The 19,602-nt window shown below is 56.7% G+C and overlaps 2 protein-coding genes across 2 annotated transcripts in view; one reads left to right on the top strand and one right to left on the bottom strand.

Annotated features, from left to right (window-relative positions):
* The first annotated feature begins 476 nt into the window (after positions 1 to 476).
* DAO (D-amino acid oxidase) lies at positions 477 to 8,790 on the top strand. The gene is made up of 10 exons (XM_009909703.2): positions 477 to 673; positions 1,239 to 1,353; positions 2,506 to 2,582; positions 3,437 to 3,502; positions 4,188 to 4,242; positions 5,103 to 5,207; positions 5,760 to 5,842; positions 6,706 to 6,823; positions 7,289 to 7,387; positions 8,388 to 8,790. The coding sequence occupies exons 1-10, from the start codon at positions 480 to 482 to the stop codon at positions 8,514 to 8,516; spliced, it is 1,041 nt and encodes a 346-aa protein (XP_009908005.2). The 5' UTR covers positions 477 to 479; the 3' UTR covers positions 8,517 to 8,790.
* A 5,620-nt stretch (positions 8,791 to 14,410) lies between these two features.
* The window catches only part of SVOP (SV2 related protein), a 32,808-nt gene continuing 27,616 nt past the window's right edge, over positions 14,411 to 19,602 (bottom strand). The window contains exons 13-16 of the mRNA XM_054173002.1: positions 18,843 to 18,954; positions 17,212 to 17,293; positions 16,090 to 16,179; positions 14,411 to 14,965 (exon numbers count right to left, since the gene is read on the bottom strand). Coding sequence (XP_054028977.1) covers positions 14,756 to 14,965; positions 16,090 to 16,179; positions 17,212 to 17,293; positions 18,843 to 18,954 — 494 coding nt within the window. The 3' untranslated portion in view covers positions 14,411 to 14,755. The remainder of the gene's footprint in view (positions 14,966 to 16,089; positions 16,180 to 17,211; positions 17,294 to 18,842; positions 18,955 to 19,602) is intronic.

Raw genomic sequence — 19,602 nt, 5'->3', positions numbered from 1 at the left:
TACCCCAAGCACAAGGGCTGAGAGCAATGAAGAGCCTGCCACCATGCTGAGCCACACATTCTCCACCCATGACTGCAGCACAGGGGTTGGAGAGGACTTGGGCAGCACACAAATGCACCAAGAGCAGCTCAGGCCCTTCCCTGCAGCCCAGCTCTGCTCCAGCAGGTTGGATACTGCAAGTGCTGATCATAGCCTAGAATCAGAGCATGGTGTGGGTTGGAAGGGGCCTTTAAAATCATCCAGTTCCACCCCCCTGCCACGGGCAGGGACACCTCCTACCAGCCCAGCTCGCTCAAAGCCTCATCCAACCTGGCTTTGAACAATGCCAGGCTTGGAGCCTCCACAACTGCTCTGTTCCAAGCGCCTCACCACCCTGACAATGAAAATCTTCCTTGCATCTAAAGCTCTGTGTCCCAGGGAGCCCTGGCTCGGCCCCCGCAGTGCCCCCTGCGCGTTCGTGCCCCGCAGGAGCCGGAGCCATGCGCGTGGCGGTGATCGGCGCCGGGGTGATCGGGCTCTCCACCGCCCTGTGCATCCACCAGCGCTGCCACAGCCTGCTGCCCTCCCTGCAGCTGGAGGTCTATGCAGATTGCTACACACCCAACACCACCAGCGATGGGGCAGCTGGCCTCTGGCAGCCCTACCTGAGTGACCAGGGCAACCTGCAGGAGACGTAAGTGAGGAGAGGGAAGCTGAGGCCACGGCCCCCTGGGAGTCCAGCCCTTAACCCAGCGCTGCCAGGGCACCACCAAACCATGGCCCTCAGCACCACAGCTCCACAGCTCTGAAACCCCACCACCACTGCCCTGGCCAGCCTGTTTTGTTCCCTCAAGGGGAACAAATTGTTCCTCGTGGCCAACCTAAACCTCCCCTGGGGCAACTTGAAGCCATTTCCTCTTGTCCTACCACTTGTTCCTTGGGAGAAGAAACCAAGCCCCACCTGGCTCCAACCTCCTTTCAGGGAGTTGTGGAGAGCCAGAAGGTCTCCCCTCAGCCTCCTTTTCTCCAGGCTGAACAACCCCAGCTCCCTCATCAGCTCCTCCTCCCCAGCCCTGTTCTCCAGCCCCTTCCCCAGCTTCATTGTCCTTGTCTGGACCTTCTCCAGCCCCTCTATGCCCTTCTTGGGGTGAGGTCCCCAAAACTGAACCCAGGATTCGAGGTGTGGCCTCACCCATGCTGGGTACAGGGGGACAATCCCTGCCCCGGTCCTGCTGACCACAGTGTTTCTCTCACTGCAGGCTGTGGAACAAGGAGACCTTTGACCACCTCCTGGGGCACCTGGGCTCCCCAGCAGCGAAGGACATGGGACTGTTCCTCATTTCTGGCTACAACCTGTTCACACAGCCAGTGCCGGTGAGGAGCAAGGGACAGGCAGGGCTGGGAAGGGCTCTGGCTCAGGGGCTGCCCAGGGGGTGAGCAGGGTTGTGCCTTTTTCCCCAGGAGATAATCCAAATGCTTCCAGTCCTTCCAAATTTGTCTTCACAGAATCACAGAAACATTCAGGTTGGAACAGACCCTCAGGAGCACCAAGCCCAACCATTAACCCTACTCTACAAGGCTCACCCCTAAACCGTAGCCCCAAGCACCACATCCAAACCACCTTTAAACACAGCCAGGCTTGGTGACTCCACCACCTCCCTGGGCAGCACATTCCAGGGCCTGACCACTCTTGCAGTCTAAGCCTGCCCAGTGGCAGCTTGAGGCCATTGCCTCTTGTTCCATCACTGATTAGCTGTGAGAAGAGACCAGCACCAGCCTCTCTACAGTGCCCTTTCGGGTAGTTGTAGAGAGCAAGGAGGTCTCTCCTCAGCCTCCTCTTCTCCAAACTAACCATCCCCAGCTCCTTCAGTCACTCTTCATCAGATTCATTCTCCAGGCCCTTCCCCAGCTTCCTTGCCCTCCTCTGCCCTGGCTCCAGCACCTCTCTTGTGAAGGTTTGCCTGGGACATGGTGTTTGGGTTTTCAATATTGGCACGAAATCAGGACTGAGCCCTCTGAGGGTGGGAGCTGGCAGTGCCAAGCCATCCATGGTGTGTGGGGTCTGTCCTTCTCCACAGCTTCTGGCCCACCATGGGGGGTTGCTTAGCCTGGAGAAGAGGAGGCTCAGGGGAGACCTTCTTGCTCTCTACAAGTACCAGAAGGGAGGTTGTAGCCAGGTAGGGGTTGGTCTCTTCTCCCCCACAAGCAGCACCAGAACAAGAGGACACAGTCTCAAGCTGTGCCAGGGGAGGTTCAGGCTGGATGTTAGGAAGAAGTTCTTCATAGAAAGAGAGATTGGCCATTGGAATGTGCTGCCCAGGGAGGTGGTGGAGTCACCATCACTGGAGGTGTTTAGGAAGAGGCTGGATGGGGTGCTTGGTGCCATGGTTTAGTTGATTAGATGGTGTTGGGTGAGAGGTTGGACTGGATGATCTCTGAGGTCTTTTCCAACCTGGTTAATTCTATTCCATTCCATTCCATTCCACTCCACTCCGGTTCATTAATGAGCTCAGATCTTTTTCCCAGGACCCATCTTGGAAGAACATTGTCCTGGGATTCAGGAACTTGACACCAAAAGAGCTTGAGCTCTTCCCTGGTTACAGGTATGCTGCACTCAGGGATATGTGTTCCCCCAGGCAGGATGGGTAATGCTGGGTGGTCCCAGACAGGTGGTCCCTGCTGAGGGGCAGTGAGGGTGAGAAACTGGGTGCAGAAGTGGCCTTGTTTTGTTACAGCCACCTGCCTTAAATTAAGGAGGAATCATCTCAAACAAGCCAAAAAAGCAGCAGCCCAGGGTATCTGAGGAGCCCAGAGCACAGGTCTGGGGAGGGAGAGCTGAAGGAGCTGGGGTTGCTCAGCCTGGAGGAAGGAAAACTAAAGGGAGACCTTCTGGCTCTCTACAACTCCCAGAAGGAGACTGGAGCCAGGTGGGGCTTGGTCTCTTCTCCCAAGGAAAGAGTGATAAGATCAGAGGAAATGGTCTCATGTTGCCCCAGGGGAGGTTTAGGTTTGCCATAAGGAATAATTTCTTCCCTCTTAGGGATGTCAAGGCCTGTCCCTGGCTGCCCAGGGCAGTGGTGGTGGAGTCCCCATCCCTGGAGGGGTTTCAAAGCTGTGGAGCTGAGGGCCATGGTTTGGTGGTGCCCTGGCAGTGCTGGGTTCATGGTTAGATTCCATGATCTTAAAGTCTCCTCCAACCACAGTGATTCTGTGATTGGAGACCATTCCAGCCCCTCTCTCACTTCACCAGACATTGTCCAGCTGGGGGAAGGAGACCAGCAGAAGATGCTTTATGTTGTAAACAGGGTGGTGGTGGAGGGGGGGACCCATGCAGTTGTGCAAGGGGGAACTGGGGTCTTGGAGCTGCAGTGGCCCTTGGAAGCTCCAGGGGAGGAGGAGGCTGCTTGTGTAAAGCTGCTGCAGGTCCTTATGGCTTTTTCTCCTCCTCTGCTTTCAGCTATGGATGGTTCAACACAGCCCTGATGCTGGAGGGCAGGAGCTATCTGCCATGGCTCACCAACAAGTGAGTGTGGAAGCTGCCAAGAGGCTGGGGCTGTGCTGGGGCAGGAGGGCTGCTGCTCCCTCTGACTTCTGTGGCCAGCAGGGCACGGGAGGCAGGGGTGGATTTTGATCCTGGACCCTTCTCTCCTGCCAGCCTGGTGGCTGAGATTAGGCAGCACTGTTTGATTCTAGACAGCCCACCCCACCTCCTCCTGCTTGGAAACACAACAGCCAAGGATGAGCTGAAGGAGAAGGGGAGGCAGGGATTGCATCCCTGGCACACAGGGAGAAGGGTCTGGAATTCCAGCACATTGCCCCAGTGGGGTAGCAACCTCCCTGCTGGGAGGCCCCTCAAAACCAGCTCCATTTTGCAGGATAAAAACTAAAGCAGGGGGATGCTGAGAGCTGAGCACTTGGTGGCTTTTAGCTGGGGGAGCATTTGGGGCTTGGTTTTGTTCTTAGCACTTCCAACATGGAGTGGGAGCCCTGTGCACAGCAGAAGACCTGGGATCTGATGCAGGACTGATGGCTTTCAGTAGCTCTGGGTCGTTAGGGATAGGAGTTAATGAGTGGAGACCAGGAGGAAGCCCTGGGAAGAGCAGGGTTGTTTATCAGGAGGAGCAGCAAGCCACACCTGCTCTGGGGCTCCATTACAGGCACTGATTGGAAAGGTTAATTTGCTTCTAATTTGAGCTCCTTCTTGCCAGGTTAATGCAGGGAGGGGTGAAGTTTTTCCACAAGAAGGTTGAGTCCTTCCAGGAGGTGAGTTTGGATGGTGAGCTGGGGCAGGGTGGGCACAGCCCCTTCCCAGCCTGCAGGAGCAGCATCCAGCAGGCACTTGCTGCTCCAGGAGCACAGAATCCCAACTTGGAGGGGGTTGGAAGGGACCTCTGGAGATCAGCTGGTCCAACCCCCCTGCCAAGGCAGGGGCACCTAGAGATGGTCACACAGGAACAGGTCCAGGGGGGTTTGGAATGTCTCCAGAGATGGAGGCTCCACCACCTCTCTGAGCAGCCTGCTCCAGAGCTCCAGCACCCTTAAATTGAAGAAGTTCCTCCTCATGTTGGGATGGAACTTCTGATGTTCCACTTTGTGCCTGTTACTCCTTGCTCTCCCCCTGGGCACCCACAGCAGCTTGCCCAGCATCACAGTGTCCAGCTGGGTTTGGAAGCTCTCCAGAGGAGACTCCACAACCTCTCTGGGCAGCCTGCTCCAGGCCTCCAGCACCCTCACAGCGAAGAATTATCTCCTCCTGTTCAGATGGAACCTCCTGGCTTCCAGTTTGTGTCTGATGGCCCTTGTCCTGTCCCAAGCACCACTGACAAGAGCCTGGCCCCATCCTCTTGCCCCCCACAGGTCCCTTAGCTCTTGCTGAGCATTGATCAGATCCCCTCTGGGGCTGCTCTTCTCCAGGCTCAACAGCCCCAGGGCTCTCAGCCTTTCCTCCTCACAGAGGTGCTCCAGGCCCCTCAGATCCAATGGAGGCTACAAAGATGCTGTCTCTGATGGATTATTCCCTACCAGGCTGTTGGAGCAGGTCCTTGGCTCTGATTCAGGGTTTTCATGCCCCCCTGGGCACGTTGCTGTGTGTGCTGCTCACCCCCATGTCTGTCCCTCATCAGATGTTTGCCCAGGGGGTGGATGTTGTGATAAACTGCACTGGGATGCGTGCTGGGCAGCTGCAGCCTGACCCAGAGCTCCAGCCTGGCCGTGGACAGATCATAAAGGTGAGGTGGGTGCAGGGCTTGTGACCTCCCTCTGCCTTCTGGAGGAGCCATCCATTAGCCACCTCATGAGAGAGGCCCTCTGGGCAAATCAGGGGCTTGTGAGCTGGATCCACACTGGGATCAGGTCCTTACTCCCAGGAAATGGTGCTCCTGTAAAACCCTTGTGTGGGACCAGAGCAGAGAACCTGGATCTGCTCCCTGGTTCAGCCATGGGGCTGCTCCAGGTCTCCAGCCCATTTCTTGGTTGAGTGAAGGAGGCCAGGGCCACAATGCTGACAGCAAAAGGACATCATATCCTTGGGAGAGGAGGAGGGGGAGGGTTTGGGGAGACAGGTTCATGCCAGGTAGGAGCTGCTCTGGTTGCCTTTCTGCCCTCACCTCTCCATCTTCCCATGGTGGCACCAGGGGGAAGGCAGCCCCGTGGTGCACCTAGAGCCTGAGCAGCAGGCAGGGCACCATGTGCAGACCCCACTCACCAACTGCTCATGTCCCTCCCCAAGCTGGGGACACTGCCCTCCAGCTCTCCCTCACCCTCCCCCCTTCATCTCCCAGGTCCTGGCCCCGTGGGTGAAGCATTTCATCATCACTCACAGCACACAGAGTGGCATCTACAACTCCCCATACATCATTCCAGGGTAGGTGGCAGTGGGTGGCACAGGGTCTGGTGGGTCTCAGTGGGGCTCTTCTCTTGGTGCTCCTCAAGTAGCAGCTCAGACATGATTCCTGCTGCCATCTGCCCTGATGCAGCAGCTCAGCCCTGAGTTTGTACCAAGCCTCCTGCACACCCTGGCATTCAACCCTTTGCTCTCTGTGCTTCTCAGGGAACAAGTGAGGGTTGGGCTTGGGGTTTTTTTTGCCCAGGCCATGAGGAACAATTAGTTCCCCTTGAGGGTTGTCAAGGCCTGGCCCAGGCTGCCCAGGGCAGTGGTGGATTCCCCATCCCTGGAGGGGTTTTGCAGCTGTGGTGCTGAGGGCCATGGTTTAGTGGCAGCCTGGCAGTGCTGGGTTCACAGCTGGACTCCAGATGATCTCAAAGGCCTTTCCTACCCAGTGGTTCTGTGATTCTATGACTTAAAAGGCTCCAGCAGGAACAACCACCCCCAGCTCCCCCCAACCTTAGCTTGTCTCATCCTCTGTCAACCCACAGGAGCTTGGGGCAGCAGCAGCACTCTGTTCCTCTGTGTTTCCCACTGCAGGCATCTTGTTGCTTCCAGTTCTTCCCCAGGCAGGCAGGAGCAGACCTGCTGGATGGAAGATGACCTTAGCTGCTGGGTTTGCCCAGACAAAGAACCTTTCCACGCTGAGGGTGTGCAGTGAAGGAGCTGCTCCTGAGCAGAGGTGCAGGCACTGCTCGTGGTGTGGGAGTTTCTCCAGCAGGGAGGTGTGACAGGCTCAGGATGCAGCAGGATCCTCACACATGTAGAGTCCTTCCAGTGGTGGCCCAGCAAGGCACAGCTGGGGACACTCACCACCATTTATCTCCTGGCTTCTGGTGCAGGAGTGAGTTCACAGTCTTGGGAGGGATCAATCAGCGTGGCAACTGGAGTGAAGAGAACACTGCCCAGGATCACAAAACCATCTGGGAGAGCTGCTGCAGGCTGCTGCCTGCTCTCCAGGTGGGTGACCCCAACCCAACCCCCACCCCTGAGAGGTGGAGAGGGAGGGACAGGCATGGAGAGCCCAGGTGCTTGGGCAGAGCTGAGGCCATGGGGCCAGGCACTGAGGGCAAATCACAACATCTGCATCTTTCACACAATCCCAGCATGGGGGGGTGGGAAGGGACCTCTGCAGATCATCCAGTCCAACCCCCTGCTCAAGCAGGGGCACCCACAGCAGCTTGCCCAGGAGCACAATGGCCAGGTGGGTTTGGAAGCTGTGCAGAGAAGGAGACTCCACAACCTCTCTGGGCAGCCTGCCCCAGTGCCCTGGCACCCTGAAACTGTCTTGCAGCCTCCTGGGAGGTGGGGCAGCAGCAGGGCTGGGGCAGCTTCTGTCTCCACCAGCCCTCACCTCATGGGTCCCTTGGGGCTGGGATGTTTTGGAGCAGCACCCTGCAAGTGCTGATCTGCTTCTCCTTTCAGGGAGCAAAGGTGGTGCAGGAGTGGAGTGGCTTGAGGCCAACACGGCCCCGGGTTCGCCTGGAGCGGGAGACCATCAGCCACGGGCATCTCCAGGCAGAGGTACCAGCTGACTGAGCTGCCAGCTCCTCTGCCCCAAGCTTGGAGAGTTCAGGGGCTCGTTGTGACCCTACACATGGCCTTCTGGAACCTGATCCCATTGACCCAGCCTGCCCAGATCATTCTGTAGGGCCTCCCTACCCTCCAGAAGCTCCCACCCAGGCTGGGTGGCCAGCGTCACGTTTCCCCTGGGCAGTGAGGGTTGAATTCCTCTTGCACTGCTAAGGATCATCTCAGAGAAAGGAGATCAGGACTGGCACCAGTTCCAGTGTGCCATCTGCTCTTGGACCCTCAGCACAGCACCTTTTCAGGTAGAACAGAACAGGACAGAATTAATCAGGTTGGAAAAGACCTTTGAGATCATCAAGTCCAACCTATCACCCAGCACCTCATGACAACTAAACCATGGCACCAAGCACCCCATCCAGGCTCTTCCTAAACACCTCCAGGGATGGGGACTCCACCACCTCCCTGGGCAGCACATTCCAATGGCCAATCTCTCTTTCTGGGAAGAACTTTGTCCTAACATCCAGTCTAAACCTCCCCTGGTGCAGCTTGAGACTGTGTCCTCTTGTTCTGGTGCTGGGTGCCTGGGAGAAGAGACCAACCCCCACCTGGCTACAACCTCCCTTCAGGGAGTTGCAGAGAGCAAGAAGGTCTCCCCTGAGCCTCCTCTTCTCCAGGCTAAGCAACCCCAGCTCCCTCAGCCTCTCCTCACAGGGCTGTGCTCCAGACCCCTCCCCAGCTTTGTTGCCCTTCTCTGGACACCTTCCAGCACCTCAACATCTTTCCTACACTGAGGGCCCCAGAGCTGGACACAGGACTCAAGGTGTGGCCTGAGCAGTGCTGAGCACAGGGCAGAATGAGCTCCCTGCTCCTGCTGGCCACACTGTTCCTGCTGCAGGCCAGGATGCCATTGGCCCTCTTGGCCACCTGGGCACCCTGCTGGCTCATGTTCAGCCTACTTTTGACATCAACCTTAATCCCTTCTCTTCCCCCACAGGTGATACACAACTATGGGCATGGAGGGTTTGGGATCACCATCCACTGGGGCTGTGCCATGGCAGCAGCCAGGCTCTTTGAGAGCATCCTGCAAGAGAAGCTGGCCAGGCCACACCAGTCCCACCTGTGAGCTGCCTGCTCAGCTGGCACCATTGGGACAGCAGCAGCTTAGAGACCCCAGCAGAAGGATGGGCAGAGCACAGTGCCACACCTGGGCCCTCCAACCCTCCCACCAGCTCCTGCACCGCCTCACAGACCTGCTGCAGTGGCTCCACAGGAGGATCAGAGGGCTGCAGCACCTCTGCTGGGTGCACAGGTTGGGAGAGTTGGGGTTAGTCAGCCTTGTGGAGGCTCCAGGGAGACCTCAGAGCAGCATTTCAGGGGGTACAGGATGGCTGGGGAGGGGCTGTTTAGGAGGGCCTGTGGGGATGGGACAAGGGGCAGTGGTTTGCAACTGAAGCAGAGGAGGTTTAGGTTGGACGCTGGGAGGAAGCTCTTCACAAGGAGAGTGGTGAAACTCTGGAACAGTTTGCCCAGGGATGTGGTGGAGGCCCCAGCCCTGGAGACATTCAAGACCAGACCTGAAGTGGCCCTGGGCAGCCTTGATCAAGTCGGAGGTGTCCCTGCTGACTGCAGGGGGCTTGGAGAATCACCAAGGTTGGAAGAGGCCTCAAAGCTCATCCAGGCCAACCTGTCACCACAGACCCCAGGACTAAACCATGGCTCCAAGTGCCACCTCCAATCCCCTCCTGAACACCTCCAGGGATGGGGACTCCACCACCTCCCTGGGCAGCCCTTTGAGGTCCCTTCCAGCCCAAAGCAAGCTGTGGCTCTGTGATCTGTGCCTCGTCTTGGGGTCGCTGCCTGTCCTGTGGCTGCCAGATGGAGGCTGCCTCTCCACCCTCACCTTGCACAACCTCCCTGAAGGAAGTGCTTGAAAATAAATCATTCTGCCCTGTGCTCAGCACTGCTTCAGCCTCACCTTGAGTCCTGTGTCCAGTTCTGGGGGCCCTCAGTGTAGGGAAGATGTTGAGCTGCTGGAAGGTGTCCAGAGAAGGGCAACAAAGCTGGGGAGGGGTCTGGAGCACAGCCCTGGGAGGAGAGGCTGAGGGAGCTGGGGTTGCTTAGCCTGGAGAAGAGGAGGCTCAGGGGAGACCTCATTGCCCTCTCCAACTCCCTGAAGGGAGGTTGTAGCCAGGTGGGGGTTGGTCTCTTCTCCCAGGCACCCAGCACCAGAACAAGAGGACACAGTCTCAAGCTGTGCCAGGGGAAGTTTAGGCTGGAGGTGAGAAGAAAGTTCTTCCCACGAAGAGTAATTGGCCACTGGAATGTGCTGCCCAGGGAGGTGGTGGAGTCCCCATCCCTGGAGGTGTTTAGGAAGAGCCTGGATGAGGCACTTGGTGCCATGGTTTAGTTGTCATGAGGTGCTGGGTGAGAGGTTGGACTTGAGGGTCTTTTCCAACCTGGTTAATTCTAATTCTTATTCTATCCTATTCTAGCCTAGCCTATTCTATTCCATTCTATTCTATTCCATTCTATTCTATTCCATTCTATTCTATTCTATTCCATTCTATTCTATCCTACTCTACTCTACTCTGCCTGCTCATCTGTGCCAAAGTGCACTTGTGGCTCAGGGCTCAGCCTGCAAAGGGCAGGCATTGCTCAGCTGCAATCTGGGCAGCCCTGCACTTCCTCTGTGCCTCGGGGCAGGATCTGAAACCCAGCCGGTGCCACCTGAGCTGGTCCCTGCCTGCTCCCACACCCAGCAGTGTAATTAGATTTGCAAGCCCCCCCCCCGTGCCAGGGAGGCCAAAGCTCCTTAGTAGGAAGCAGCTCTGCAGCTCCCAGGGAAGCTCTGGAAGCCTCAGGTCCACCAGCTTCTCCTCCCTGTCCTGCCAGGCCCCAGCAGGGCTCCACAGCACCTGCTTAGTGTATCTGGCCCCAGCCAGCTGCCTAAAATGGGCTTCCCAAAGGATGTTTTTAGCAACAAAAGCAACATGGCCCAGCCCTGTGTGTTTGCCAGGCTCTATATATAGCAGGCAGCATACACAGAATAGCTCTTCTCAGCCCTACAACTCCCCTGGGCCTCTCTCTTTCTCATGTCCTCCAGCCCCCAGGTCTGGCCTGAGCAGCAGCCAGGTTGTGACCCCCCCTAAGGAGTCTGGGGACAGTTCCCAAGGAAGGCAGGACTTTTGTGGGGTGTGCAGGGGTGCTTTGGGGCATCCAGTGCACTGTTCCAAGATGGAATTTGGTGGATTTTCCCATGCCATGGGTCCCTCCTGCTCTCAAACCCATCCCAGGCAGGGTCCTGAATCACAGAAGGGAAGGGGTTGGAAGGGTCCTCTGCAGATCGCCTCCAACCCCCCCTAGCAGAGCAGGAGCACCTGAAGCAGACCCCACAGAAGCATGTCCAGGTGGGCCTCGAAAGCCTCAAGAGATGGAGACTCCACCACCTCTCTGGGCAGCCTGCTCCAATGCTCTGCCACCCTCAAAGCAAAGAAGTTCCTTGCCATGTGGAAGCGTTGGAGAGCCTCCAGCCCAAGGGCAGGGGTTGTCCCCAGCCCAGCAGACAGTGCCTGGCTCCCTGTCCTCCCCAGCTGAGCCAACTGTGTCCTACTCATCTGTGCTGCAGCTTCTCCCTCCCTCTGACTCCATGGGCCAGAAATAGCTCCTGCAGCTGGGCTGGTGATGCACCAGGCAGCTGACCTAGCAAAGGGGAGAGGCTGGGGTGCTGCTGCTGCTGCTGAGCTTCTTGCCTCCTGAGCCCCTGGATTCAAAGCAGCCCCATGGCAAGTGTGCATTTCCTGGCCTCAGCCTGGCACCAGAGCCACTGCCTGGCCATGGACCCATCTCCTGGCACACTGCTCCAGTTTCACCAAGGCAAAGGGAAGCTGCTCTGTAGGAGGTGCTGGGCACAGTGCTGCTGGAAGGTGGCCTCTGCACAGGGCATCTGCTGCCCTGTGGGCACACAGGAGGCTGGGCTGACTTTCAGCAGTGCTGTGGAGGTTACTGTGGCAGCACAGCCCTGGCAGACCTTCCAGTGACCTCATTTTCCACTGCATGCTGTGTGAGTCTTGTGTTCTCCTTCCTGAGCAGACAGAAAGCTTTGCTGGGTGCACCTGCCAAGAGTCTGCCCTCTGCCCACAGCAGAGATGGCCTCTCTCACCAGAATTTCTCAGCAGCTACTGCCCTGTCCCCCTCCCTTCCTCTCCTCCTCTTGTGAAGGTGCAAGGGGGTTGTTTGCCTCCCCTGTGATGCCTGCAGTGCTGGCAGGGACACTGCATGGGCATCACAGGATCCCAGCATAGTGGGGGGCTGGAAGGGACCTCTGGAGATCATCCAGTCCAACCCCCCTGCTCAAGCAGGGCACCCACAGCAGCTTGCCCAGGAGCACAATGCCCAGGGAGGGTTGGAGGCTCTGCAGAGAAGGAGACTCCACAACCTCTCTGGGCAGCCTGCCCCAGGGCTCCAGCAGCCTCACACCAAAGTTGTTCTTCACAGAACCACCAAGGTTGGAAGAGACCTCAAAGCTCATCGAGTCCAACCTGGCACCACAGACCCCATGACTAAACCATGGCACCCAGTGCCACATCCAATCCCCTCTGGAACACCTCCAGGGATGGGGACTCCACCACCTCCCTGGGCAGCACATCCCCAGGGCCAACAACTCTCTCTGGGAAGAACTTTCTCCTCACCTCCAGCCTAAACCTCCCCTGGCACAGCTTGAGACTGTGTCCTCTTGTTCAGGTGCTGGGTGCCTGGGAGAAGAGACCAACCCCCTCCTGGCTACAACCTTCCTTCAGGGAGTTGTAGAGAGCAAGAAGGTCTCCCCTGAGCCTCCTCTTCTCCAGGCTAAAGACTTCCTAAAGAATTCTCCTGCCTATGGCTCCTGAGGCCAAGACAACAACTTGCTGAAGGCACCAGGAGCAGGGGCTGGTCTCTCTGGCTGTGATCCTGGGTGGCTCCAGTGTCTCAGTGCCCTCACTGTGAAGAATTTCTTCCTAATCTCCAGTCTCAATTGCCTCTCTGCCAGCTCAAAGCCATTGTCCCTCACCCTGTGACTCCAAGCCCTTGGGAAAAGTCCCCCTCTTGCCTTCCTGTAGCCCCCTTCAGGTACTGGAAGGCCTCAAATAGGAGAGGTCCTCTCTCCTTTACACTGCTGGAAATCCTACCCCACCTAACCAGTTTCAAAGGAGCTCACAGGAGGTTGATTGCTCTGATCTTGGAGCCTGCAGGAGCAGCTCTGCTCTGCCCTGCCACAGCCTCTCAGGACACAAACAGAAATGCTCCAATCTGTGACCTCCTTTGTGCTCTAATTGTGCTGATTTTCCTGAAGGCCACAGTTTGTGTGCCCAATAAAGCTAACCTTCAAATCCCTGGGGTGTGATGTTTCTTCTTTTCCTTTAGCTCTTGCTGAGCATTGATCAGGTCTCCTCTCAGGCTGCTCCTCTCCAGGCTCAACAGCCCCAGGGCTCTCAGCCTTTCCTCCTCACAGAGATGCTCCAGGCCCCTCAGCATCTTTGCAGCCTCCACTGGACTCTCTCCAGTAGTTTGCTGTCTCTCTTGAACCAGGGAGCCCAGAACTGGACCCAGGACTCCAGATGTGGCCTCAAGGGGGAAAGGTAGAGGCAGAGGAGAACCTCCAACTGTCCCAACTCCAGTTGTCCCAACTGAATGAAATGCAAAGAGCAATTAAAGCTCTTAGGAGGATGCAAAAACTCTTTAGCTGTTGGTATCTGAGGCTACTGATGATGTGAACATGAATTCTGTGACTTCCCTTGGTGCCCAAATGCACCAAACACACACACACAGAGCACAGCTTCATGGGCAGCTTTGGGTTGGATCATCCAGTTCCACCCCCCTGCCATGGGCAGGGACACCTTCCACTAGCCCAGCTTGCTCCAGGCCTCATCCAACCTGGCCTTGAACACCTCCCAAAAGCTGAACCCCAGCTGTGCTCACCTGCACTGCTCTCCAAGAGGGGCTCAGTGACCCACAGAGGAGAGGCCTGGCTCCCACAACACCTCCAGTGCTCCACTGTGCAAGGATCTACCCCTGTGCACGTGAGCCAGGTGACCCCACAGCCCACACATGCATTGCTCCACAGCCCAGGGAGGAGTCTCCAGTCCACTGCACCCACATGTGCTGCTGTGCTCCACAGCCTGGACTCCTGGAAAGCAGCTGAGACATGGGTGATACAGCTCCCAGCTGCCTGCTGCCTTTCCTGGCTGCACCTCCCTAGAGTCACTTGTGCAGAGGGACAGATTCCTGCCAAGGATGACAGACTCATCCTCACCTGAACTCTGCTACAGTCTCTGACAAGAGCAGGACCAGCACCCTGCAGGAGCAACATCTGAAGGAGTGAAGTTTCTCCTCTAAGGATGACTTTGGCTCTTCTTTGCCCATTCCTTGAGGTGCCAGCCTGTGTACAATCAGCAGCTGACTCCAGGAGGCCAGCCACAAGCTGCTCTTGCTGGGAGACACTTGAAAGCTGCTCCATCCAAACTGCTTCACACAGCTCTTCAGCCTGAGGCATTTTCCTCACAGCTTCTGGGCTACACCACCACGAAAACACTCAGCAAAATGAGCAGAAGCACCCCTGGACCCATGCAGCAAGCCACAGCGTGCACCTCCACACACAATGAGACACCAGGAGGGCTGAGGGAGTCCACACCAACCACTGACAGAAGAGAGAAGTCAATCCTGCTCCAAACCATCAGGGTTTACATTTCTTGGGTAAGGCTCCATCTCTCCTCCCTGACTCAAACCACCTGCCCTGGATGGGAGAATCACTCAGACAATCATTTCCAAGCAATCAGTGCCTGGTAAGTCTGAAGGAACAGAGCCCAGAAGCAGGTGGGCCTAGAGGAGCATGGGCTTGCTTTGCCATCACCACATCTTCTTGCTGCTGCTGGCTGGCTGGCTAAAAAGTGCAAGGCAGGCATCACCTAAGTGAGCAAAGCTAGCCTGGGGGGGTGTGGGATCCACCAAGTGCTATGCCAGGCACACAAATACACAGGAATGGCTGGGACCTGAGGCATCAGGAGAACACTGTTTTAATGAGAGCATTCAGTGAGCTTATTGGCTTGGCACGGGACACTGTAAGCTGAAGAGCTGACCATGCAAGCACGACAGGCTGAAGAGAAACCCTTCCTGCTGGGCTTCAGAATGCCCCCTGGATCAAATGCCCCTCAACACAGAAGTCACAAGTCTGGATGAGTGTGAGCAAAGAGCAGCAGAGACACCATTTGCTTAGGCTCAGCCCCAGAGCTCCTGCAGGGCGCCAGGGGATGCTGGCGGGGAGGCTACGGTCAGCTTCCTGGGCTTCGGGGCTGGAGGTGTGCTGAGGGACCTTGCTTGGAGCAGCCTTCATTCCTGTGAGCCAGAGTTTGACCTGGTGACCCCTGGGGGGGAATGAGATCCTCTCCCAACCATCTCCTGTCCCCATTCCTTGTGGCTGGATTCCTGCAGGCCACGACCTTTCGTTTCGATGGGCAAGAAGCAGGAAGCCACAGCAGCCAGCAGGCAGCAGCTGCTGTAAACCACCAGGGTCAGATAGACTGAGGATTCCAACATCACCTGCAGAGACAAGGCAGGAAACAACTCAGTGGCACCTCTGCTGTAAAAAAAAACACCTGATCCAGGGGCAGAAACTGAAGCAGCAGGACTGGGAAGCCTGTTAATGCTCCTCAGTGATGCCACAGGGAGCAAAACCTCACCAGAGCCTGGATTTCAGGGGCCACGAGGTGCTGCTGCCCTTTGGGATCAGACAGAAGCAAAGCCCAAAGTTTTCTACCCACTGCAGAGCCACCACAGCTTCTGACAGGCTCCTAAGTCCTGTCCACAGAGAGCCTGGCTCCCCCAAGCCTCCCTGGCTGCTTCTTTCCACATGTCCTGAGGGTTCGTAGCCCCTAGGAGCTCAGCCTGGGATCTCCAGGGAGCGGTGGCACTGCACCATGCACAGCAGCTCCCTGCCTCTCTCAGATCCCAGCTCCAGGTGTCCTTAGAATCATAGAATGTCTTAGGTGGGAAGGGAACTTTCAAGCTCATCCAGTCCAACCCCCTGCAGTCAGCAGGGATATCTGCAGCTAGAGCAGGTTGCTCACAGCCCCAAACAACCTGACCTGCAGTGGTGCCAGGGATGAGGCCTCTCCCACCTCTCTGGGTAACCTGGGCCAGGCTCTCACCACCCTCAGTGTCAAACATTTCTCCCTTCTCTCCACTCTGAATCTCCCTCTTTTAGTTTCAAACCATCCCCCCTTGCCCTGTCACACCAGCCCCTGCTCAAAAGCCTGTCCCCAGCTTATTCTGCTCAGCCCCTTTAAGCACTGAAAGGCCACCAGAAGGTCTCCCTGGAGCCTTCTCTTCTCCAGGCTGAACAACCCCAACTCTCTCAGCCAGGGCTCACAGCAGAGGGCTTCCAGCCCTCCCATCATTGCTGTGGCCTCCTCTGCCTCCACTCCAAGAGGTGCTGTCCTTACATCCAGCCAGCAGCCTGCTTCTTGGTTATTCACCTCCCACCATCTGGAGCAAGAGGTAAATTCAGAGACCAACCTGAACTCTCCTCAAGCAACAGGCAACAAACCCCTGCTGCCACACACTGTGGGCAGACTGCCCTTGGTTTGGCCTTTGCAGCAGAAAAAGCAGGCTCTGCCATCACCTTCCTGAGCCTTCAGCCTCAGGAGGAGGAGGAGGTTTCTTACCTGTGCAATGAAGGGGGTGATGAGGGCTCCCACTCTGGCCATTCCACTGCACGTTCCCAGCCCCAGAGCACGTGTGGCTGTGGGATACACCTGTGGACAAAGCATCAGCTCATTAACCCCCACTGGGAAGCTCTCTCTCCTCTCCAGTCTCCTAAAAAGGGCAGGGTCCTGCAGCTGGGTGGAGGCAACCCCAGGCACAAATGCAGGCTGGGCAGGGACTGGCTGGAAAGCAGCCCTGAGGAGAGAGACTTGGGGGTGCTGGGGGAGGAGAAGCTCAACAGGAGCTCTCAGTGTGCACTTGCAGCCCAGAAAGCCAATCAGAGCCTGGGCTGCAGCAAGGGAAGTGTGGCCAGCAGGGCCAGGGAGGGGATTCTCCCCCTCTGCTCAGCTCTGCTGAGACCCCACCTGGAGTGCTGCCTCCAGTTCTGGAGCCCCTATTACAAGAGGGATCTGGAGGTTCTTGGAGGTGTCCAGAGAAGGGCCAGGAGGATGAGCAGAGGGCTGGAGCTGCTCTGCTGTGAGGACAGACTGAAGGAGTTGGGGCTGTTCAGTCTGGAGAAGAGAAGGCTCCCAGGTGACCTCATTGTGGCCTTCCAGTATCTGAAGGGGGCTACAAGAAGGCTGGGGAGGGACTGCTCAGGATCTCAGGGAGTGATAGGACTGGGGGGAATGGAATGAAGCTGGAGGTGGGGAGATTCAGGCTGGAGGTGAGGAGGAAGTTCTTCCCCATGAGAGTGGTGAAGCCCTGGAATGGGTTGTCCAGGGAGGTGGTTGAGGCCCCGTCCCTGGAGGTGTTTAAGCCCAGGCTGGCTGAGGCTCTGCCAGCCTGATCTAGTGTGGGGTGTCCCTGCCCATGGCAGGGGGGTTGGAACCAGATGATCCTTGTGGTCCCTTCCAAGCCTGACTGATTCTATGATACTAAAAAAACCCATAAAACCCCATGGGAATTAACTTGTGGCACTACAGCCAAGTTCTGTCAGGGGATGACAATGAGATCAGCAGCTCCTGTCTGGGGTAAGGTCCCTTGTGAGGAGGTCATGAAAAACAACCCCACACAGTGACTTTCCCACCCTGTGCTCACTCCCCTTTAAAACACCCTCATGACAAAAGCAACCTCCTTACCTCTGGGGTGTAAACATAGGCAGCCTGAAATCCTCCTGAAATAAAAGCTCTTGCAATGAAGAGCAGCACAGTAAGAACATTCCTGTGAGGACAGAAAGGAGAGCAGTGGTGGGGATTAGTGCTCTGTACAATCTGCTTGCTTAACTTGGAGGCAAGGGCAATAAAGAGTGCTCAGTAGCTTAGAACCATTGCTTTGGTGCTGTTTCCTTCTGGGTGCTGTTGGCTTTTTGGTTGGTGTTCTGTTGGGTTTTGTTTAATGAACCCTTGGTATTTCTCCCCACCTGGCCTTTTCCTCTAACAAACAGAGCTGCAGTCCCCAAATCCCAGCAGTCTGCTAAGTGGATTCAGTCTGACTGGCCTGATGGAACAAGCAGAGAATGTCTAAGGTGCTCTAAGTGATAAAAGCTCCAGGTTATGAATGGTGCTGACCAAAAAAGACCCAACCATGGCAGAGGAGGAGGGAAGGAGAGGGCTGCTCTCCTGTGTCAAAGGCACAACCCCCCACCCAGCACCTGGAGCTTGGCAGCTTTGTGAGGCTCCTCCTTACAAAGTTCCTGTACCAGAAGGTTCTGTACCTAAAAAAGGTAGAAAAGGTTTGGATTCAGAGTCCTCCCCTGCCTCTTAGGTCACCTCTTTGTTCATCAGCCTCAAGGCTGGAGGTGAGGTGAAAGCTCTTCCCAGAAAGAGGAGTTGGCCATTGGGATGTGCTGCCCAGGGAGGTGGTGGAGTCCCCATCCCTGGAGGTGTTCAAGAGGGGACTGGATGTGGCACTTGGTGCCATGGTTTAGTTAGTCAGGAGGTGCTGGGTGCCAGGTTGGACTGGATGATCTCTGAGGTCTCTTCCAACCTTACTGATTCTATGATCTGTACATCTGTGTGGCCAGACACAGGCAGACTCTCAGAGCTCAGCTGGAGCTTTGGATTCCAGGGGAGGGCTGCCAGTTGAGATGTTCTTGGGGCAGTCTGCATGAAGGACAGAGACTGAACAATCCCAGAATGTGAACCCAGGTTCTTCTGCAAGCCAGCTGTGTGCAGCCTGGAGCTTGTCCCAGTCTGTGTCTACTGCTTCTGATGTAACTGTGCCATGGTCAAAGAATTAGCAGCTGTGGCACTTTGGGAGGTGGTCAAGGAGGTGTGGGGTACAAGGTTGGACTTGATGATCTTAGAGGGCTTGGCCAACCTTAATGATTCTATGATTAGAGCACCAAGAGCCCCTAGACCACTGAAGCAGCAGAATGGGAGGTAGAGCCTGGGCCTGGCTGTGGAGCACAGCCCTGGTAGAGTCAGCCAGGGGAAGTGGAGCTGATGACTGGCAGAGCAGCACGTGAACCAGCTCCCCAAGCTCAGGACATCAGATCTGACTTCCAAACTGCCCAGTGGTTACCTCCCACTCAGACATAAGCTCTTTCCCTTTTGCATTGCTCTGTCTGCAGGATTCTAGTGAAGGATTTCTCCCCTCAAGCCTCCTCTGGTTTCCTTCCCAACTGGTAGGCAAACCTCACACCATCCCTAACGCTTTCCCCACGACCGTCTCGCGGCTTTCCACCCCACCAGCTGCAGCTCTCCTGCCATACCCAGGAGAGGACTGGGGCTGCAGCAGCCACACCAGCTGCTCCCCACCTCTTCCTTACCTTCCAACGCAGAGAAAGAGCAGGAGACTGCAGAAGGAGAAGACAAGGAAGGAGAGGGCCATGGTTTTCTTGCGGCCTATCCGGTCAATAACCCACAGCGTCACTAACACACCTGCAGGGGGAGAGGAGTTGACTGCTGGGCTGAGGGGGAGGCTGCAGCAGCCAGCTTGCAGCACCAGGCTGGCTCCTCTGGAAGTGAAAGGTTGTTCTCTCACATCTCTGGCAGAGACATCAGGCAGGGGTTTGCCCTAGCCAGCGGTGCCAGATGAAAACAGAAGTTCTGTGTCCCGGCTGGGGAGGCTGAAGAGAAGCCAGCAGTGTGCTCGGGGGGCCAAGAAGGCCAGCAGCAGCCTGGCTTGGAGCAGCAATGGTGTGGCCAGCAGGACCAGAGCAAGGATTGTCCCCCTGCACTCAGCACTGGGGAGGCCACACCTTGAACCCTCAGTTCAGTTTTGGGGCCCTCACTCCAAGAAGGACACTGAGGGGCTGGAGCAGGTCCAGAGAAGGGCAACACAGCTGGGGAAGGGTCTGGAGAACAGGGCTGGGGAGGAGCAGCTGAGGGAGCTGGGGCTGTGCAGCCTGGAGAAGAGGAGGCTGAGGGGAGAGCTCATTGCTCTCTGCAACTCCCTGACAGGAGGTTGCAGTGAGGTGGGGGCTGGTCTCTTCTCCCTAGCATCAGGTGGTAGAAGGAGAGGAAATGGCCTGAAACTGTGCCAGGGGAGGGTGAGGTTGGAGATGAGGAGAAATGGCTTTGCTGCAG

This window comes from Dryobates pubescens, chromosome 25 (assembly GCF_014839835.1).
Source record: "Dryobates pubescens isolate bDryPub1 chromosome 25, bDryPub1.pri, whole genome shotgun sequence".
Lineage (NCBI taxonomy): Eukaryota > Metazoa > Chordata > Aves > Piciformes > Picidae > Dryobates > Dryobates pubescens.
Note: the sequence above shows the minus strand (reverse complement) of the source record. Positions and strands in the feature narration are given on the sequence as shown.